This window comes from Pseudonaja textilis, chromosome 2 (genome assembly GCF_049901715.1).
Source record: "Pseudonaja textilis isolate UNSWEBS1 chromosome 2, rPseTex1.2, whole genome shotgun sequence".
Lineage (NCBI taxonomy): Eukaryota > Metazoa > Chordata > Lepidosauria > Squamata > Elapidae > Pseudonaja > Pseudonaja textilis.
Window position 1 is genome coordinate 138082255 of NC_141991.1, and position 22963 is coordinate 138105217.

A 22963-nucleotide genomic window follows, 5' to 3' on the forward strand; every position below is an offset into this window, starting at 1 on the left:
TATAGGTAATAGTAATAGAATATAGATTATTGAATATTAATATCATAGGAGAAGAGTGGGGAATTATTTTTTTCGAGGGGCCACATGAGAAACTGGCTGCCACCGTCACAGACCTGACAGGGACAAAGGACCAGCTATAGCCCCTGGGCCATAAAATCAGGGGTGGGATTCTACCAGTTCATACCTGTTCGCTAGAACCAGTTGTTAACATTCTAAGCATTTCGGAGAACTGGTTGTTAGAAGAAATTACTGGCCTAATCCTGTAAGGAAGGCAGGAAGGAAACATTCTGGTGTTGCTTATAGAAACTGCCTCTCTGTTAACTCGTATTACATTCTTGGCAGGACTAGATTTCCTGTCTCAGTCTCTGGAGTTTTTTTCCCCTCCTTTGCTGGTACTTTGCTTGTGTGGAGTGACCATTCAAAGCTACAATGGCACTGAAAAAAGTGACTTATGACCATTTTTCACGCTTATGACTGTTGCAGCATCCCCACAGTTATGAGAGGCTAGGTGAGGAGATGCGTGCCTCGATATGAGAGATATTGAGTTGGCCACACCCAGCCAGTCACATGACCACCAAGCTATGTCCACCCAGTCACATGACCACCAAGCCATGCCCACCACCTAAGCCACGGCCACAGAACCAATTGTTAAAAATTTGAATCCCACTCCTGCGTAAAATGCAGAAGTCTGGTATAGATTATACAATGCAGTTCATCCTTCTCTTTCTCTTTTTCTAGAAGTAGTGCTAGAAGTACCACAGAGTGTGCGGCCATGCCAACCTTTAAGGGTTACGATAAAATTCTCACAAGACATGAAGCAAGCTAAATTTCAGCTTTATTTGTATTTTCAATATCATAGGCATTTTAAAGAAATTGGAACACGTGCCCTGTTCCTTGTGGTTTAATGTCCTTCTTTGCAGCTGGGATTACAGAAATAAAGTTAAAGAATGAACTGATTTAGTTTAGAGTCAACCAGTATGAAGAGGGTTGAAGCCAACAAATGGCCTAATTCAGTTAGTATAAATGTAAGTACACCTTCTTCAAGGATTGCAGGAAGAGAAACACCAGCACACTCTTCCAAAAAGAAGTTTTGAGATTCATCAACATCATTCTTCTAGGTTGAATTTGTATCAATGATCAGTAGATGTTTTTATTGGTATTGCTTAAAGTTAATTCCACCTCATTTTATTGTTTTTATTTTAAGGGAGATCTACAATATGGTTATTATCTAGTCACCCTTCTTGGCATTTTTGAGAATATCAGAGAAGGATACCTAACAGATCATAATGAAGTGAAATCAGTAGAAAACCAATGGTTATTAACCAATGGTTAATCCCTCTGACCCAAATGACAGAATTTATTTCAGAAAATATTTACTGTCTACCCAGCAAATGAAACATCAGTCCAACCTCCAACTGATGGAACATGGGCGTGAACTTTATTAAAAGAGACTTGAACTTTTCTTGTTGTGTTTCTAGAGAACACGGAAAAACCAGCTAATTATAGTCACACACCATTTTGCAGGTTGATTATTTATAAAATATATCCATTGCTTCAAACTGAAGAAACTCTATGCAGCGTTAAGATTAACAGTCAAATGATATCACCGCAGATTACAGGACAATAAAATATCATCCATAGACATCGTTAACAATCTTAACCAAGATGTCTCTGGGACCACAAAGAAGATAATTAAAAAGAATTTGACACTTCAAGCCATAATTGAAGCACTGACACAGTGTCCATGAAGGAAAGAACTTGTGTCATGGAACAATCACTTATTATATCACTAAGTACTGAGAACTCTCATTCACAATAAAATAGAAACCTGCTCTAAGAAAGGTATTTGAGTGTGTAAGAATCCTCTGACTAGAAGTTACAAACCAAAGTATAGATGAATAAAGATTGTAAGTGATTCAATATACTGTTCCAGGCAGATAAATGATCTCTAGAACTTAAAACAAAGTATTGAAGATGAAAACTAGGCTTCTGGCACTAAGGATTAGATACAGAGTAGAAATGTAGTGCATTTTTTTCTCCTAAACAAAGAAAGTAATAACTGCACAATTATGGTGCAAATTTGGTATGTCAGTGTTTTTAAAATGCCTTTGCTTTCTGACATTCAAAGTGTTTGTATAGGTAAACATGATTATTGCCATACTGCATAAATGGGTACCACTATGTATGGAATAATATGAGTGAACTAAAGCCACGTGGGATTTTGTGGCAGTAGAGGTATTGGGGCCAGAAATTCCTGCTTTGCTCCCCACTTTCTTAATCAGAATCTGAAAGGGAAAATTCATGGAAAAACATGAATTAAATCCCTTGGTACTAAGTCTCACATCATGTAGAAAAAAGGATATTTGCACATATCAACTTCCATATACTTTTGATGTGCAGTCATATTCTTCGATTAACCTGCTAGGCTGAAGAAATTATTTTGATTCACCTGCAATAAATATGTTTCTCAAACTTAAATACCTGGAAGAGGGGTTGTTAGAATATTGTTAGATAATTCTTGCAATGGTCTGACAGTTGAAATTTCCAATTCCAAAGATTTGGTTCCAAAAAGTTGCCGAGGTCAGTAAAACGAGGGCCCAAAATGGGGGCAATGTGCTGACTTTGTAAACCGCTTTGAGAGGGCTGCAAAGCACTGTGAAACAGTATATAAATCTAAGTGCCATTGCTATTGCTATCCACCATGAAGCAAGTTCCCAAATATGGAGTAAACAGCCTGGACAATCTGAATTATATTATTGTGTCGGAAGCTACCAAGAGTCAGAATGATATTGGCAACACCTAAATTAGACAGAGAGAGCCTAACAATAAAGATGTTTAAGACTGCAGGCTTATTGTAACATGAGTCTTCATGAACATTAAACTCATTCTTAAAATCTTCAACACAACCAAGTGCATTCTGTTTAACAAAATCCATCTGTCACTTAGCTAACATCATTAAAACGTTGCAGTTTTATCCCGAAGCTATATTTCCAAAGCCAAAAATTTAGCTTTGGAGCTTTGGTATTATATAATTGAATTCCTTTTTAAGGTCATAGCAGCATATCTTCTGTAACAGTTTGGAACAACCAAAGAAGCTGTGAAGATGGATGATTCGGAGGACCACGCTATGTAACAGGGCCACTTGCTAGAGTTGGGCAGTTATAGAAATTAAATGACCACATAAATAAATGGGAACAAGAATGTACAATAATGGCTCCAATCACCACATATCTTAAGATGGCATTAAACATTAAAATTATCATTTTATTAAAAATTAAAATTATTATAGATAATCCTTCCAACATACAGTATTTTGGTTTATAATTCTAGGCAATCCCACTGCTTTAGAGGAAAATTTTGAATGGACATAAAGTGATCCTTAATTATAGCCATCTGCCTATAAAGAAATACATATTGCAGAACAGCTGTTCTAAAACTGTCATCGAAAAACATCTCATACATTTTACTCAGATCAACATACCATATATATAATAGAGCTTCCATAAAAACAGAAGTGAGGTCCAGAGCATCAGAAAAACAGAGTGATAAAGGCTTCTCTAAACTATCACGGCCCTAGTTCAACCACTTCTAGGGGTGACCCATCAGCCATTCTGCTACACATTGGCAGTCAATCACTTTCCTCCACAGCATAACCTTAACACATATCTGGAATGTCTATACAGCTTCTTGGGACATTAAAAGTACAGTGACTGGCAGATATGAATGAAAACAGAATATGGGAAAGAAACAGCTGAGGACATCTTGGTGATATTAAGGGAGCAAGATATGACTTGAAATCTGGTTACCCTACATAAGGCCATACTGAAAACAGCTGGGATAAAAAAGCTGACACAGTAACAATCAATGGATTGCAAATAATGGACAAAGCCTTCTGATGCTCTGCTAGATTTGGGTGCAAAGATGTCTAAATGGAGTCTATATTCATATATTCTGGTGGATAACTATAATTATGAATATCATTCTGCTAAATACACCTGTGGAAAAATAGGTGCAGATGCATACATAGCTGTATTTTCCTGACCATTTGCCTGAAAAAAGCCCAGTTTTACATTCTTTCACAGAGCTAAGTGATGAAAGAGACTTCGAAAGTCAAACAGAAACATTATACAAGCAGCTAACCAAACAAACCCCATTAGAGTTTTTCCCTTATCCCCAGACATTATGATTTCCTTTATCTACCTTTGGGTTGCCGTCGCTGGTGATAGACATGTAGAGCTCCACCTTTATCCACCCGTGTTACCACTTGGAAGTCACTACTGTTAAAACGATTGACCCGGATGACGCTAGTTTTCTGCTGAGTGTTGGCGTTGTCAGAATTGGTGGCATACAGGTAGTTCTCAAAAACAGTCAAGCCATAGAGATGCTCTATCTACAAACAACAAATGTGGTTTTACAAAAACTGAGGAGGCTAATGGGTAGAACTGAAGATCTGTTTTCCTTTGCTTCAAAACATTACAATTCAGATTTTTTTTTTAAAAAAAGGAAGAAGTACTAGGTAGTCTTTTCAAATTCTTCGGTATTGATTCTCTATATTATTTATAATCCCTATGTTAAAGGCCCCCATCATTCCACAATCCTCTGAGACAGGTACTTTGTTGCGAAACAAGAACTGGTTATTCTCTAAACTAATCTTTAATTAGGTTTTCCTAACAGTGTATGAGAGAAGAGATACCTATTGAATACAGAGTTGGAGGGGATCTTGGAGGTCTTCTAGTCCAACTCCCTACTCAAACAGGAAATCTCACCAAGAGAGAAAACAGGAAATCTCATACCATTTCAGACAAATGGTTGTTCAATTTCTTCTCAATCTCCAATATTGGACCACCCTCAAATTCTGGAAGAAAATACTTCCACTGATTGTTCTCACTGTACAAACAACTTATAAGCTCCTTAGCCCCAATATGAAGACTAACTATCTTGGTCCATTAGCTTTGGACCATCCCCATCAAATTAAAGCAGCAGCATGATGATGAAGGACTGAGGGACTGTAAGAGCCATATTATAAAACATCTGGAAAACACCTCTCTCATTTTATGTCTATTTCTTCAGAATCCTGCTCATCAGGCTACAGTTATGCCAAGGCATTGGGACTGCATACTCAATACAACTTGAAACCCTGCCAGTGATGATTCCAAAATATAAAGATTGTATCGGGTGGCTCAACAGCTGCACATAACAGCATATTTCACAAGATCCATGTTCTACAAGAGCCAAGTCCCCTGATCCCAGTTGTACTCACCAAAATACCCTGGATGATTGTGTGGCGATTTTTTCCTTCATAGTCCACCACTTCAATGTAGTCGAGGTAAGCATCAGCCCAATAAACAAGCCGACTGACCAAGTCCAAGGTGATTCCATGGGGGAAGACAATTTTGGTGTCGACCAGCTTTGTACGATTCTGCCCATCCATGTCACAGCGTTCCACCTTTGGTATCTGTCCGTAGTCAGTGAAGAACAGTTTCCTAAAAGGCAAGGAAAAGGGACATGAGGGGCTCTTCCAACATAAATGAAAAGTAAATGAGATGCATAAAATAAATAAGGGGGATTAGCAATTGCATTATATAACTAGCTTTATCAATCATTTATAAAAACATACAAATATACGTATGTGAATGCTATACAGTAAGCTATCTCTGAATAGATCTAATGAGAATGGATAATATCTTGGTGCAGTCAAAGTCCAATGAGTAGTTCCAAACCGAGGCTGTTTTATTTTCTATACGCAACAGTGATACATGTGCAACTCCACTTTTTACTTATTTCTGTGTTTCTCTCCCTTTTTTCACAGGTTAAAGCCCCCCCCCACCCCGCAAAATACCACCACACCAAAATTAAAGAATCGAAAGTGTTATGTAAGTTAAATCATTAAAAAAACCACTGTCACAAATGAATAGACAATGGGTTCTTGCCTATGCTTTGCTTCTTCTCCATCTGCTAGAACTCTGAATTCTGGCTTTTCTCCAAACTCTTATCAAATATGTACATTTGTTCCTAAACAGCAGCAGTAATACTTAATAGGTCCCTCCCCGCCGCCTGCCGCATTTATACATACAGTAACACATTCATTCTCAACTCTGTTTTCAGGCCTAACTGCTACAGTAGTTTTCACCTCATTCCTTGGTGTGGGTGTGGGGGTGTGGGTGTGGGTGCGTGGGTGTGGGTGTATGTACCATTAAACATGCAAACATTTAAAATAAAAACAGAAACTGGGATATGGGTTAGCATCGACCTAAAGAAAGGAAATCTGTACAGCTCTACAAGGCAACTGCTTCCCACTTTATAATACAAAAGCAGAATTCTATTCTGAACGGTGTTATTTCACACACTGGGAAGAACTTCCATTTTGCCTCAGATGTGAAAACCATGAGGTAAATTGTGTGACTTTTACAATACCCAAGCTTTAATTAAACCACCCGTGAAATCTCTAGATTGGAAAGTCTTCAATTAAATACAGAAAAACAAAAAAAGTTCCGTGCATTTCTATGTAAATATATACAAAAGGCACTGCTGGGTTGCAACCCTGTGTGAATTGGAACTCTATACTCGGTTGGATCTTTTGATTAAATGCAGATATAAGACACAGCTGAAAAGTAGAACTCGCTTCAAAGCTATCCTTTCTACTAGTAGATCATGATTCTTCAAGTCATATCTGGAGCATATGCATCTTTCCCAAGTGCTGCCAGGGCAAGAATTTTCTTCCAACCAGTACTTTTAAATCAGATTTCTCCAATGTCATGTCCCTTAGATGGGTTGGCCTTACAACTTCCAGGGACTGTGGCCAAGATTTATGCTGGCTGGGAATTCTAGGACCCGTATGCCAAAGTATCTGGAGGCAGTAGGGTGGCTGCTTAAATAATATGCTTGTGTATTTGTGTTTTTTTTTTAATTACTAGTGGTACAGAGCTGCTTTGTACGAAGTTTCACGGAAGTCAGGGAATTATCAGGGAATTATCCACTCAGGTGGTAGAGCTAAGGCTTTGGAAGGGGGGGGGATGTTATATCTCCAGCCTCCTTAGCTATTGAAGAAATAGATTAAGCTGCATTTGGCTAAACCAATTTTTCATATTTAATATGCAAATACTCTTTATACGCAGAGAAAGCAAGTTACATACTGATTTTTTTAAAAGCTTGTCTGCAGTTGGGTATGCAGTCCTTATAATAAACTTATAAGCTTTTTTTAGCCCTTATAAGCTTTATAGTTTTAAAAAACTGAGCAGTCCAAATCATATGCTCTGCTGGAAAGAAGTCCTATTGAATCCAATGCGATTTTGTTTCTGGCTGTTGAGATTACAACCTTACTCTGAGACCAACTGCCTTGCTTCTATGTTCTATAGGCTGCAATCCTGAACTCATCTATTGGGGAAGAAGCTCCACAAATTTCATTATCAGCAGATGTATCAAGTCATGCTTTTAGCGTTTGGGAGCTGGCTGGGAAAGTAATCAGCGAAGAAAGGAAAGTAGAACAGGAGAGTTTTTGGTTGATCCGCTCCAGAAGACAAGCCATCCAGCTGTCATAAGCAAGAATTAAAATGAAATTGCTATAACCAACAGCCAAGGAAAAATTAAAAGTAGCTATCCCTCCTCTCTCCATGACTAAAATTGAGGAGCACATTCAACGATGGGTGTGTGTGGCAAAAATGAGTTAAGAGAGAAAAAGACAGAATAAACACTAGATGGCAGTCAATGGTGCGTACACGAAGCCATTTCCAAATACTGCTATCTTTTAGGCTGCAGGGGGGGGGGCGGGGGGGAGCAAATTTGGAAAAGGGGCCTCCTGAATATTAACTATGTACAGAACAATAAGACCAAAACATAATGCTGTGAATATATAAGCATACACGTTAAAGGAAAAATGACAATGTCTTTGGGAACAAAATCTCAGAAGGCAGATAATTACAACCATGTAGATGTGGATCTCACATTTAGCATAATGAAATACCAGAGAAATGCATCAAAATGCAATTATGCTGAATGTCCTTCCCATCCCCATCATTATTCTGTCTTCCTCCTGTCCTCCCTTGCCCTTTCATACACAATGGCGTATATATGTCTTTTCTTCTATAAAGATCAAGGACACTGCTGAATCTATTTGTGAATAAACATATGTGAGCCTGAAGGACAAATGGCCTGCCAAGACACCTATGGACAAAAAGTCCAACCATACTTGATGGGCGAATAAGAGAAGTAAAGAAAATCCAGGCAGTCAGGATTTGAATTGGAGAAATTGTAACTCTGATAAATACATTCCATGAACCGTTTTCCCAAAACATTATTATCACGCATCTTCAAACATGTTCTCAAAGGTACATCCGCATAATAAAATGTGTTTGTAGATCATCATAGTACAGAGGAGGAAAAAAGCATTATGGGAAGGAGTAAAAATATAGTAATAATACATTCATAACAATTGATAAATTCATAACAATTCATAACAAAAGTGCATTGTAGTGTCCAACATGCTGATCTTATAGGGCCTTATGGCAGGATCAATCCAAATAGTGAGTATTGCACAGATCATAGAAGTGATGCCATTGTTCCTTTAGCAGTGAGCTGGCTTATGGCAACCTAATTTATGCAGAGAAATGCAAAGCAGACAAAAGATTAATGAGATTTTCAGGATTAGTTTAAAAACTGCCACAGGCTAGTGAAAACGCTGTTTAAAATGAAATGGAAATTCATAAGAGAATTGATGTTAACTGAGTCTTCAGAAGAAATCTGAAGGAAGTACAGTGGCTGTATGTGCAAGGAAAGTGCAGGTCCTCACCATAGAGTATAGCTAAACAGAAATAGATAAGTGAAAAGTGAGAACCAAACAAATGAGGTTAGTCAGAAGTGATATTCAGCAGGTTCTGAGCAGTTCTGGAGAACTGGTAGCGGAAATTTTGAGTAGTTTGGGGAACCGGCAAATCCCACCTCTGACCGGCCTCACCCTCATCTATTCTCTGCCTCCCGAGCCCCAGATGATCATCTGGGTTTTCTTTTGTTGCCCTCCACAGGAGAATAAAGCTGGAAATAGGTTAGTGGGGTGGGGAGGGAACGGAGATTTTGCAGTATTTTTCCCCTGCCACGTCCATCAAGCCACGCCATGCCCACCAAGCCACGCTCACAGAACCAGTAGTAAAAATTTTTTGAATCCCACCACTGAGGTTACCATGCAGAAACTTTTCCATTGTCATAAGATATAACCAATCAAACTTTGGCTGTAGATGAATAGCCTGTGTGGGTGTTTATATTGCAACATACCGGCACAAAAAAAGGGCAATCCCTAGATGTATTCAAGTTAGTATCATCTACAAACAACCTTGAGCTGATTGAGACACTTAGTAATGACTTATACTTCTCGTACTTCTTGTACGAGATGACTTCCCTGTTCTCTTTCTCTGTTTTGTTTTTTACAAAACAGCTCTTCAAATATCCAGCCACCAATGGTTGCAATGCCCATACAATGATGTGCCATAAAAGTTCCCTTTTTAAGTCACATCAACATTTTCAGTTGCACCAAGTACGAGTGAACATCCAGATGTTTCCCTATCACCTCCTTCCTCTTTACAGTAACATGTCACCAAAAGCAAACAGCTGACCACGATTCCACTTGCCAAGAAATACAAGAGTCAGCACTCAAGTGCAATTGATCCCTGCATTCAATATGCAAGGAACACCATCTCCTTATGAAACCTCTGACCACAAAGAGTATGCATGAATGGCCTACAAATGCAGGAATGTAGCCATATATTTTTTTGGCCAATGGACTTTCCTATATATTATTAGAGACATTTCTGAATAATATGGGTTATTTGAGAATGGAAGGCTATCAAGATGGCAGATTCATCTTACAGACTTTTAAGCAAAAGACAGAATATCACCTATCAAGCATCCTGTAGCAATTGAATTTCTGCAATAGTGAGTTTTTGCCAGGTGTAAATTTAGGAAGAATATAGAGTCAGAAGTTTTCTCCATCCAGTCCCCTGGATATTGTGAAGTACATTAAAGATAAGCCCTATAATCTATCAACTTTATCACTCACTGAACTGATTTAAATTGGAAATTATCACTGTTTTCAGAATACAAAATTACTATTCCCTCTGAAACATCTATAACTCTGCTAATTAATTATTTCAGCTAAGATTTCTAATTGTGTGATAATTCAAAAAGGGACCCTAAGCAAAAGAAACACTTGCTGTTTTGTAGCAGCTGCTACTCAGATATATTTGGCACTGACAAGCACTTAAATTAATTATTCAAAGAAGAAAGTGGTGATTTTGGAGAAATGATCAAGCATAAAAAAAGGTATTTAGGTATATTTAGGTTTCTACCTGGACACGATCTCGACTTGAAAACCACTGAGGAAATCCCAATTTGCATCTATTAAACTGTATGCTGCAGCTTCACGATTTGAATTTTATAATTTACACCTCTGCCAAACATGACTTAAATAAAATTAACTGATATTAGAAGCTTGGCTGAAGCACAAGATGTGGATAGGCCAATTTGAATGCTCTGGATATGATATAATCCCAAATTTCAAATGAACACAAATTCTCATTTTTGCAATTTCAGTTGGTGAAAAAGACTCGCTAAGGCTTTCTCATTCCTTCCTTCACAGTCTTTTAACTTATCACTGACAATCTCAATTTTGACATGAGCCATGTAGCTGCAACAGATTTTCCAGTCATCTTTCTGAAGCAAGGAAGAAGAAGAAAATATTTTGGAAGGCAAAACTATTAAGGCGACTAGAATTTATTCATATGTTCATTAACCTGTGATACTGGTTATTTCACATTTTTATGCATTTTTTCTCTATCTATTAGATTCTTGAGGCAAGACAGATCTTGATAAATTAAACTGGGAGCAGTGATTATTCTGCAATACCTTTGGGGGCAAGGGAATAAATTACACAGCTGTGTATCCCATTTCCCCTATACACTTCTCTTTTTGGAAAAATCATATAAGATGGGTCTGTCCTTACAGCACAAAACTTGTAGCCCTGTGGGTGTAATAACAACCAAAAGATTGTTTTCCAATAAATGAAGGACACAAGATGGTAGAGGTTTAAAGGGTTTAATCATTAACATAAACAAGGTCAAAAATAAACTCCAGGAAGGGATTAGAATCACTATCAAAAGATGCAGAATGTTTTTTTTAAACTATGAGATTTGAGAAAATAGAGGTATTCCACATAAAGATCAATAACTATAGTTGGGAAGTAAACAAATCTGTTGAAATCAACTCTCTTAAAAAACAAACTTGAAAAACAGTTCGTTCCAAAGGTTGAAAATCCCTCTAGGCAGGGAAGATAGCAAATACATTTAAGCTGTGCTGATATCTTTCCAAATGCTTTAAATGTCCTTGAAAGTTGGCGGGATTTGCTCCAGTGTTGGAGGTTCCATAGTGTATGAGATAAACAGACTGAAGCTCCAAACAGGCCACTGTATACTCTCCAGAAGCTGCCACTTGCTACACAAGCCAGGGGTTGTTCTGGCCTCCTAAGTAATGAGGGGTTTTTGGATACCCACCAAAATGTTATCTTAAAGATGAGAGAGAGAAGGAGAAAACATGCAGAAGTCTGGGTCAGTTCAGAATAGGAAGATGTCTCCTACATAGTCTCGGAGATAAGTGTTTTTCAAAATATTTTCTTAGTATTTTACTAATTAGCATGTTCCTTTCAGCAGCAGTACCCTCCTACACAATAGAAGTGAGACTTTGGGTTTCCTTAAGATGTTTTGGAGGGGTTTAGTTGGTTTGCATGCTAAGGTGATGCTGTGTGGCAGTAACAATCCTTCCATTGTTTCTGAGATTTCTATGTATTATAGTGGGGTTTTTTTCATAGTTTGTGTAATGAAACATCTATATATAGGTTTCACTATCTGACGTGAAAATAATTAAATCTACCCTTCTAAATGAGATCTGAATACTACATTTATAAAAAGAAACTAGAAACATTTTAGGGGAGAAAAATATTTTATTTACTTATTAAGCATATTTCTTTGTCACCGCAGCCCTACAGAGCTCACACAAGCATAGAAATATTGCTATTGTTGGGTAATGATTAAAATATGCAACTGCAATGTAGCTTTTAACTTCTTCTTTAAAAACAATAATCTGAAAACTGAGCTGCCAAAAATGCTAAATTGAACATTTTCCAGCTCGCATCTTTGGACTGTGACCATCTCTACTCTCCTGCAAAATCTATGTATTGAGAGCTGATTAGGGTGGCAAAATGAGACCACAGTATTCTCACTCTCAAAATAGACTGTGAACAATGGCCTTGTTCAGTCTCCCATTTATAATGCTGTTGTGCTGACTCAAACGATTGACTAGAATTAGGATATTCATGAATGGACAGTGATAAGAAGGATCTTCATTGGATCACTCATTCAATTCACTGGGCTCTGAGCAGCATACTGTATATAACTACCAAACAATATGAATAGTATAATTCAATATAAACTAACATCTTATATTGAAAATATTAATTTCTTAATGCAAAGCAAAACTGAAGCCTTAGAACAAGATTTGTGTAAATGTCTACAGTGGTAACCCCTGCAACTCAGTCTGATCTCTTTTTAATAGCAGGCTATTATTTTGGACAGCATGATGTACAGATTTCCAAATGAAAAAAAACCTCATCTCCCTTCAGCCAGTGAAATGTTGAGATATTGAAAACAGATGCTCCCATTGTTTGAGCCTTGGAGAACCACGCTTAAGCCTCTCTTCCTTAGCAAGGTTTATCTGAAGACAGAGGCGATCAGATTCATCCATTGGTTGGAAAAGCAGCCCTTATTACAGATTACAGATTAAACTCAACAAACCACTATCACATTCTCAGGTGAAACCAGGAAAATTTGTCACCGCTTATTTGCTGGGATCTTAATCTGTTGGTGAATGGCCAAAACTATGGCGAGGAATGCCAAGGACAATATAATAAAGTTCCATAGCTACAAGCTTCAGCCCAAAACAATTTTCTGTTCAAAGGAAAGATCTAAATCTGGCTTCAGATTCAAGGAAAAGTCTATAGGAACACAAATTCTGTGTGACTACCAATCGGTGTCACTACTACTTTCCCTGCCCAAATCTACATCTGCATAGTCGCAGTGCTTTGCTATGGAAAACTGACTGCTCTTCAACTACATAGGAATAAAATGAAGCCACCTGTTCCCACAGAAAAGGCAGTAGGTAGAATACATGATCAATCATCATATTAAGAAATAAGGCTTGCACAGAGGAGATGCTTCTTTCTAATCCATCCAATTTTTTGCCCTCTTTATCCAGGCCTCCACAATAATTCATTTGACAGAGGGAGCTGAAAGAGGAAGGCACAATAATTGTGTTCAACATAATATAGATTTGTGAGGCTTAGATGATGGCTGTAATCCTATAAACAAGGTGCACAACTGCAAAATAGTGAACCTATTCCCTTTGAGGTAGGTAGCCCTTAACTTATGATCACAACTGGGACTGAAATTTCAGTCACTAAGAGGGTCAGCACGTGACTGGACCCAATTTTATGACCATTTTTACAATGGTTGTTAAATGAGTCACACTGAAGTATCATAAATAGGTTGATATAATATGTACATGACCATACCAAAGCAACAAAACCAATTAGGCTGTGCCTGTTCTATATTGACCTGCTATATACTCTTTGGGGAGTGAAGAGAAGATGGAACAATATGAAATGGTTGCTTATATAGACACAATCAGTTTCGGATCTTTCTCCTTCCAAAGGTGACTCTTGGACATGTAGTCCAAGCACAACAGTTGGGTTAGAGGTGTGATCTGGAGCTAAGCCTATCAATGTCACAATCCAAGATGAGATCTTAATTATAGGACTGATCTGCCTTATATGGGCATGATGAATTGCAAGGCACAATCTCAGTGTTCTGTGTTATGTTATGAGAATGAAAAATTGTAATATCTTCAACAATAATGCTAGTAAGCTTCCTTTCTTTTGCTCTAACTTCTCTTCAATATGATACCAAAATTTCAAGGCAAATTGTGCAGGTACAGTCTCTCAAGATCAAGCTGACATTTCAATACCAAAGATTAATTAGATATCCTATTAGATGCCAAAAATAAATCTATGTCCTGTAAAAAAAAAACAGTCTGGGCAGTTTCTGCCCTTTTGAGAAGCCATACTCTCAAATAAGATAAGTAGCTTTATTGGAGGTTTGACAATAAAATTCAGTATACTCTTTCTTTCAAAACAAAGTTTTGAAGAATCAGAGGAAACGTGCTGTCATAATTCAGGCAGTATGGAGGAAGGCCTTCAAGACCACAGCAACAAATAAAGGAGAGAATGAAAAAGGAGAAAGAAAAAGAAAAGAAGCGAGTATAAAGAAACGAGAAAGAATAATATTCAAAAGAAATAAGATGTAGTTGGAAACAGAGAGCTCTAAGAAACTACGACTTCCATCTAATCTGATATAGGCAAAAAGAATGGAAGAAAAGCCTGACAAGAACAATTCAGCTGTAGGGATTTCCAGCAAAAGCCAAGATTTCCATCAAATGAAAAGCACGGCATTATCTCTGTAATTTCATTTGGAATACATTACAACCATTTGAATCACACACAATCCAATGAAGAGCATTCTGCTTATCAACAGGTACAATGGCTGCTTAAATCAATTCAGCAATTTCCTTTCAAATGGCAAGTGGGAGGAAGAAAACTTAAACCTCCATCTATTTTCTCTCCTTGGCCCTACAGATGAAATACATTCAAAGCTCATGGAGGGACAGAGGTGGACACTGACCTTTTAGGTCATTGAGTTCAACTTCCTACTTAGTACAGAAAAACAGATTAAAATATCCCACATAGATGTATGTATAAATCAGAGGTGGGTATTCAGCAGGTTCTGACCAGTTCTGGAGAACCGGCAGCGAAAATTTTGAGTAGTTCAGAAAACTGGTAAAGACCACTTCTGACTTTACAGATTTTACAATATCCTTCCCCAGCCACGCCCACCAAGCCACGCCCACAGAACCAGTAGTTAAAAAATTTGAATCCCACCACTGGTATAAATTCTTAAATATGTCCAATGAAGGACAGCACCAAACTTTACCAATATAGATTTTGTAATCTGCTACTCTGTAATCTAAATCCATTATTTCTCATCCTGAACTCTAGAAATAAGTGGAAATAAATCCTGAACTTCTTGTAGGTGACAACCTTCTACAGATAGTCCTTGATTTACAACAGTTTATTCAATAACTGTTCAAAGTTACATCAGCACTTTAAAAAAAAGGGGGGGGGCTTATGACTGTTTTTCAGCCTTACAACCATTGCAGGATCCCCATGGTGATGTAATCAAAATTCAGGTGCTTGGCAACTGACTTGTATTTATGACAGTTGCAGGGTCCCGGAATCATGTAATCCCTTTTCAATCTTCTGCCAAGCAAAGTCAGTGGGGGAACCAGATTCAACAGTGTTACTAATTTAACAACTGCAGTAACTCACTTAACAACTGTGGCAAGAAAGGTCGTAAAATGGAGCAAAATTCACTTAACAAATGTTTCGCGTAGCAGCAGAAATGTTAGGCTCAATTGGGGTCATAAGTCAAGAACTATCTGTACTTGGTTGAAAAATGCTTCTACAGAGTGATCTCTCTCAAGATTAAACGTATGCACTCTTTCAACTCTTTTATAGGTCACACTTTCCCGATCCCTCATCGCTTTTGTTGCCCTTCTCAGAACTCTTCTAGCTTCTCTGAATCTTTCTTAAACTGTGGCATCTAAACTGACATCAGCATGACAGGCTGATGACATTTCTAAGTCAGGATTTATTATATAGATTTAGGAAAACATCCATTGTAGAACCTTTTTTCCTGTACTGTACTCCTAATTTTAAAAAGTGTCTTCAAAAATCATTCCATAATTGCAGTTCTCTGTTCCTAGTGATCATATGGATACAGCCAAGTAGTTTCTGGGCAATAATACAAAGGTGGTTTGCTTTCTTCTAGGATGGTTTTTCCCCAAATTCCCAATCTGGCTACTGTCCTGGGATTTTTTTAGTAGTCTTCTAAGCAAGCATTAGCAAAGTCTGATCCATTTACAGGTGAAACTCGAAAAATTAGAATATCGTGCAAAAGTCCATTTATTTCAGTAATGCAACTTAAAAGGTGAACCAAATATATGAGATACATGCAAAGCAAGATAGTTAAGCCGTGATGTGGCATAATTGAGATGATTATGGCTTACAGCTCATGAAAATCCCATATCCACAATCTCGGAAAATTAGAATATTGTGAAAAGGGTCAATATTCTAGGCTCAAAGTGTCCCACTCTAATCAGCTAATTAAGCCATAACACCTGCAAAGGGTTCCTGAGCCTTTAAATGGTCTCAGGTTCAGTAGGAATCACAATCATGGGAAAAACTGCTGACCTGACAGTTGTGCAGAAAACCATCATTGAAGGGAAAGCCTCAAAAAGGTAATTGCAAAAGGTAATTGCAAAAGAAGTTGGATGTTCCCAAAGTGCTGTATCAAAGCACATTAATAGAAAGTTATGTGGAAGGGAAACGTGTTGAAGAAAAAGGTGCACACGCAGCAGGGATGACCGCAGCCTGGAGAGGATTGTCAGGAAAAGGCCATTCAAAAGTGCTGGGGACTTTCACAAGGAGTGGACTGAGGCTGGAGTCAGTGCATCAAGAGCCACCACACACAGACGGATCCTGGACATGGGCTTCAAATGTCATATTCCTCTTGTCAAGCCGCTCCTGAGCTGAAGAAAAACAGACCTGGTCTGTTGCTCAGTTGTCCAAAGTCCTCTTTTCTGACGAGAGCAACTTTTGCATCTCATTTGGAAACCAAGGATCCAGAGTCTGGAGGAAGAATGGAGAGGCGCACACTGCAAGATGCTTGAAGTCCAGTGTGAAGTTTCCACAGTCTGTGTTGATTTGGGGAGCCATGTCATCTGCTGGTGTTGGTCCACTGTGCTTCAAGTCCAGGGTCAACGCAGCCATCTGCCAGGAGATTTTGGAGCACTTCATGCTTCCTTCAACAGACAAGCTTTATGGGGATGCGGACTTCATTTTCTAGCAGGACTCAGCACCTGCCCACACTGCCCAAAGCACCAAAACCTGGTTCAATGACCGTAGGATTACTGTGCTTGATTGGCCAGCAAACTTGCCTGACCTGAACCCCATAGAGAATCTATGGGACATTGCCAAGAGAAAGATGAGAGACATGAGACTGAACAATGAAGAAGAGCTGAAGGCTGCTATTGAAGCATCCTGGTCTTCCATAACACCTCAGCAGTGCCACAGGCTGATAGCTTCCATGCCATGCCACATTGAGGCAATAACTGCTGCAAAAGGGGCCCAAATCAAGTACTGAGTACATATGTATGCTTATACTTTTCAGAGGTCCAACATTATTCTATGTACAATCCTTTTTTTATTGATTGCATGTAATATTCTAATTTTCTGAGATTGTGGATTTTCATGAGCTTTAATCATCACAATTATGACAAATCACAGCTTGAACTATCTTGCTTTGCATGTAATGAGTCTATCTCATATATTAGTTTCACCTTTTAAGTTGCATTACTGAAATAAATGAACTTTTGCACGATATTCTAATTTTTCGAGTTTCACCTGTACTTTTTAAGATCAGTCAAGGTCAGCTAAATGCTGCAAGCAGTTCCATAGTTTCTTTAAGTGATGTACATCAATGAGAAATATATCATATAAAGCTAAACAAGACAAAACCCAACAAAGAATACCGTAAGAGAGGTAAAATCACAATAAAACATTAGAATAAAAGCATTTTCATAATGCCGAAAGAAAATGTTAACAATTTCTTCTATGGCAACTAGCTGTGGAGAAAAAGACTCTTCTATACCACCATTAAAATATCTTTCTTTCAGCCATCTGCCTTGCTTCGTTTGACAAAATTAACTAACAAAGAATCCTTGATGAAGATCACAGGATGCCGAGACAGAAATAAAGAATGAGATACTCTCAAGCCATTTAGCATTTTGTTGGTAAATATTAATGATAGAATAATAACAGACCTTGAAATAAAATTGCACACTTTTTTCCCTTTTTTTATTTGGTGGAGAAGTCCCTTTTAAATAGTTGGTGAATGCTCTAGTGTGCTCTCAGCTCACAAGTCTAACTTGGTGGTAGGAAGTCACTGGGAAGACTGACTTCCTGTTCCTCTACCCAAATATCAGTTGGCATACCAAGCCAGACCCCTCATCTGCAAGTAAATCAGGATTCAAAAAGTTTTAATTTGGACTAAACTGGCATTTGATATCATTAACCAACAGACTAAAAGGCATTTAGGAACTCTGGGATCCAGGAGAAAAAACAAAGGAGGAAACCAATTAAACTTTCATATAAAAGTACATATATGGATTCTTACCCCATTGTTGGATCCAGTGCTATGCCTTTAGGATTGTAGAGTTCTGAGTCAAGCAGCGTAACACAGGTGACCCCGCTCTTGTTGCAGACAAATATCCGGTCATCAATGTCATCCACAAAGTAGAAGTTGCCAGTAAGCCAGTCGATAGCCATTTGCTCCACATCTAATGAAAAAAAACATACAAAGAAAGATAAGGTAAAAGAAAGATGAGATAAAACTTCTGTGGAAGTTCAGGAATCAAACCTCTTGAAAATGATGAAACATGAATCTATGCCATATGAACAGACATATGAATAAAGAGATGCTACACATTAGCAAGCAATAATTCAGATTGTAGATGGTTCTTTGGGAAAACAGATTTTGAAAAGTCTTGGTCTATCATCAGATGTTTCAAAACTCAAAATCCCTTATGGACTTTTTGTGTAAAATTTTTAAAAAATGAATTTATTATCTATGGTTTTAACAATTAGATAGGATAAATTATAGTAAGAGGAGTCTTGTAACATTCGAGAAAGAGGTTAAATTTACAGTTATAGCCAGGGGTGGAATTCTACAGGTTCGGACCTATTTGCTAGAACCAGTTGTTAACATTCTAAGCAGTTCAGAGAACTGGTTGTTAGAAGAAATTACTGGCCTAATCCTGTAAGGAAGGCAGGAAGGAAGCATTCTGGTGTTGCTTACAGAAACTGCCTCTCCATTAACCCTTATTACATTCTTGGCAGGACTAGACTTCCTGTCTCAGGAACATCTCTGGAGTTTTTTTCCCCTCCTTTGCTTGTGTGGAGTAACCATTCAAAATTACAATGGCACTGAAAAAAGTGACTTATGACCATTTTTCACACTTACGACTGTTGCAGCATCCCCACAGTCATGAGAGGCCAGGCAAGGATATGCGTGCCTCGATGTGAGTGATGTTGAATTGGCCACGCCCAGCCAGTCACATGACCACCAAGCCATGCCCCCCAACTAAGCCATGCCCATAGAACCGGTTGTTAAAAAAAATTGAATCCCATCCTTGGTTATAACTGATGTACAGAAGAATGGAAGCCACTTCATTATATCTCTTTTCTTTCTTTTTTTATTCTTCTATTGTTTGTTTGTTTTGCACTTAAGCTTTTTCCTTTATTTCTTTTTTCTTTTCTTATTCTACTTTCCGGGTAGTTTGTATTAATTTTTACTCTTGTTTTTAAAACATTCAATCATAAATTTATATTTAAAAAAAAGATGTCATAAACTCTTCAAATAGAAATCTCAACTACATTTCTTCTTTCAGCTTTCTTCTCAGAATCAAATTCAGATATCAGTGTGTTGACAAAGAGGTGGATATTAACCATACCATAGACTTCCAAGTCATCAGCATCAGGGATGAGATTCAATTTTTTTAACAACCAGTTCTGTGGGCATGGCTTAGTTGGTGGGCATAGCTTGGTGGTCATGTGACTGGCTGGGCGTGGCCAACTCAACATTACTCACATCGAGGCAGCATCTCCTCGCCTGGCCTCTCGTGATTGTGGGGATGCTGCAACAGTCGTAAGTGTGAAAAACGGTCATAAGTCATTTTTTTAGTGCCATTGTAACTTTGAATGGTCATGGCACACAAGCAAAGTACCAGCAAAGGAGGAAAAAAAAACTCCACAGACGTTCCAGAGACAGGAAATCTAGTCCTGCCAAGAATGTAACAAGAGGCAATGGAGAGGCAGTTTCTGTAAGCAACACCAGAATGTTTCCTTCCTGCCTTCCTTACAGGATTAGGCCAGTAATTTCTTCTAACAACCGGTTCTCCAAACGGCTTAGAATGTCAACAACTGGTTCTAGCAAATAGGTCCGAACCTGTAGAATCCCACCCCTGATCAGCATTCTAAAACCAGATGGAAACATTTTCAGAAATAGGCAAATGAGCAACTGTTCTTTACTTCAGACTGCTGGGATGGAGAGTTCTAACAAATTAACAAGAGGTTTCGCCCTAACATATTAGTGTTAAGTATCCAAGTGAGGAAGTATTCTGATATCAGAAATCAGTCCCGAATGAAGATTCTTCTTCATTCGGAATGTTTTAATTCTGCATTTTCCAGCTCAGGTAATTTGATCATAGCTGTCTTCATCAAAACACCCTTTTCAAAAACATGACATGGACATGGACCATCTTTTTAATCGACTTTGGGTTGCCATGCTCTTTACACTTTACAGATGGCTTAGAGTATTAATTTAATTAAATGCAAAATTTCTCCATTCAGAATTAGTATGGCCATATTTAGACAGCATTTTAAACCAGGCTACCTCAGACTGGGATTTCCAAGCGGTGTAAGATAGGTCAGCATTGAAATTTGTCTCCCACATTCTCCTTTCCTAACCATGGTTAGTATTTGGCTGAAATATACCAGTTTTAAACTATAGGTTGTCCTCGACTTAGGACCACAATTGAGTCCAACATTTCTATTGTTAAGTGACACATTTGTCAAGTGAATTTTGCCCCATTTTATGACCTTTCTTGCCACAGTTGTTAAGTGAATCACTGCAGTTGTTAAGTTAGTGATACGGCTGATGTGAATCTGACTTCCCCAATGACTCTGCTTGTCAGGCAGTCACAAAGGGTGAGCACATGACCTTGGGACACTGCAACCATTATTAACCAGTTGCCAAATGTCTGGATTTTGATCATGTGACTATGGGGATGCTGCCATGGTCGTAAGTGTGAAAAACGGTAATGTCACTTTTTTTCAGTAGCACTGTAATTTCGAACAATCACTAAACAAATTGCTATAAGTCAAGGACTACCTGCGTTGCAATTTTCCTTTTCATACAATAGACTTAGAATAAATTTTTGCCACTTTAAATGTACACTAGGCATGTATTAAAATGAAATTTTGTTGCATACAGCTCTCAAAAGGTCAACACCTTCAATATACACTACATAAACATGAAAACAAATAAACAAATAAATAAAAAATTATTCATATGCTCACGTACCCACATATATTATTATATAACACAGAGAAACCACACAGTCTAGTTCCGATGTATACATGTACACGGTGAGAAAAACGAATCTCGTGAGTTTACCAGATGAATGGCATAGGGAACAAAGCAATTATAGAATATGGTAGTCCTGCTAGAAATACTTTGAAACCTCCTCCCAGAGGGGAGCAACAGAAACAGGCTATGAAGTGGGTGTATGGGATCTCTAACAGCACTTCGGGCTCTAAGCACATAGCGCTTGTAAAGAGTATCCTGAATAACAGGGAGTGAGTTTCCTATCATCTTCTCGGCTGTTCTTACCACTCTCTGTATGGACCTTCTATCTACCTTGTATAATCCTTAATATATAGAAATCTGTTGAATGAAAACTTGCAAGCTTCCTATTAAAAATATGTATCTGTTTCACAGTAACACAGAAGTTCAAACTGTTCTGACCAAGGCTTCTGAGACCGTAATTATGCACACGCTTATTTTAAAAACAAGTCTTGTTTTATTGCAACATTGGGAATTATTTTCATTCCTAGCTGGTAATGAATCTCAAACAGTCCCTCGAGGTAAGCACCCACCTTTCTTTTTTGTGAAGTGCTGCAATAACTGAAGTGTCCAATGAACTAGAAAAAAAAACCAACTGAAGTACAAAGAAGCTTCAAGAATGAATCTGAACGAACAATTATGCTTCTTGCAAAGGTTTCGCCCTCTTTGCCTGTCCTTTATACCTTATGGGAGGGTCAATCACATCCCAGCCTTACTCCCGAGTTGCCCCTTTTGTTTCAGCTGCTCTCGCCTCTAGCAGCTCTACGCACACGCGCACTGGGAACAGGCTCCCCTGGGTCCTCTGTCTCACTGCTGCCAGAGTCCGGAGCTCCAGAGGCAGCACCCCGCTCCCAGATGGTCCTGGCCCCATCTCTGCATCAGACACAGGACCCTCGTCCGAGTCCTCTCCAGACTCCCAGGCTGATGCCCTTTCTTCCCACTGTCCGATTCCGCCGTCGTCTGCACAGCCTGCCGGCGGAATGCAACACTAACAGCCAGCTGTACCAGAAGATTATATTATGAGAAATATCATCCAGGTGTACTGGGCTCAAATTGTTGAGATGTGAATGAAGATTATGCAATTCAACCACCCATTCTTACTCTCCTCCTTTCAGCCTGCCCTGCTTCATCTTGGGCGCATTAAAGGCACTCCCTTTTTAGCTTTTTAAGAATCATCCCAACCTCCCCTCCCCTCCTCATACTCCCCAAGAGTATTGTGTTTTGTATTCTCCAGAATAAAACACCCTTGAAAAAACTGCATTCCCAATGTGGTATTCTAAGGCCAATTCTTCTGTTGTCCTTCTAGGGTGCTCTGTTCCCATAGAACAGACTACTGCCCTCAATTAGGCTCCACTGAAAACGTTTTTTTTTTTTTTAAAAAAAGACTTCTTTCTTTTAACTGGTTTTCTTTTTGCTAATTCCTGGCATCAACTGGTTACTTCACGGAATACTCTTGGCAGGCCAAAAGAGACGCTGCTGAAGTCAGATGGCCATAGTGAGGATATTTCATGTTGAAGCAATCTGTTAAAATGACTTGGATGTCTCCTCTTTCACTGACTAGTATTTCTACA

At 38.5% G+C, this 22963-nt stretch overlaps 1 protein-coding gene across 3 annotated transcripts in view; it reads right to left on the minus strand.

Moving 5' to 3' along the window:
* The window catches only part of LRP1 (LDL receptor related protein 1), a 311480-nt gene that overhangs the window by 125244 nt on the left and 163273 nt on the right, over positions 1-22963 (minus strand). For all 3 annotated transcript variants that reach the window (XM_087925459.1, XM_026713764.2, XM_026713763.2), the window contains 3 exons: positions 18384-18546; positions 5261-5483; positions 4201-4390 (listed from right to left, as the gene is read on the minus strand). In XM_087925459.1, coding sequence (XP_087781585.1) covers positions 4201-4390; positions 5261-5483; positions 18384-18546 — 576 coding nt within the window. The remainder of the gene's footprint in view (positions 1-4200; positions 4391-5260; positions 5484-18383; positions 18547-22963) is intronic.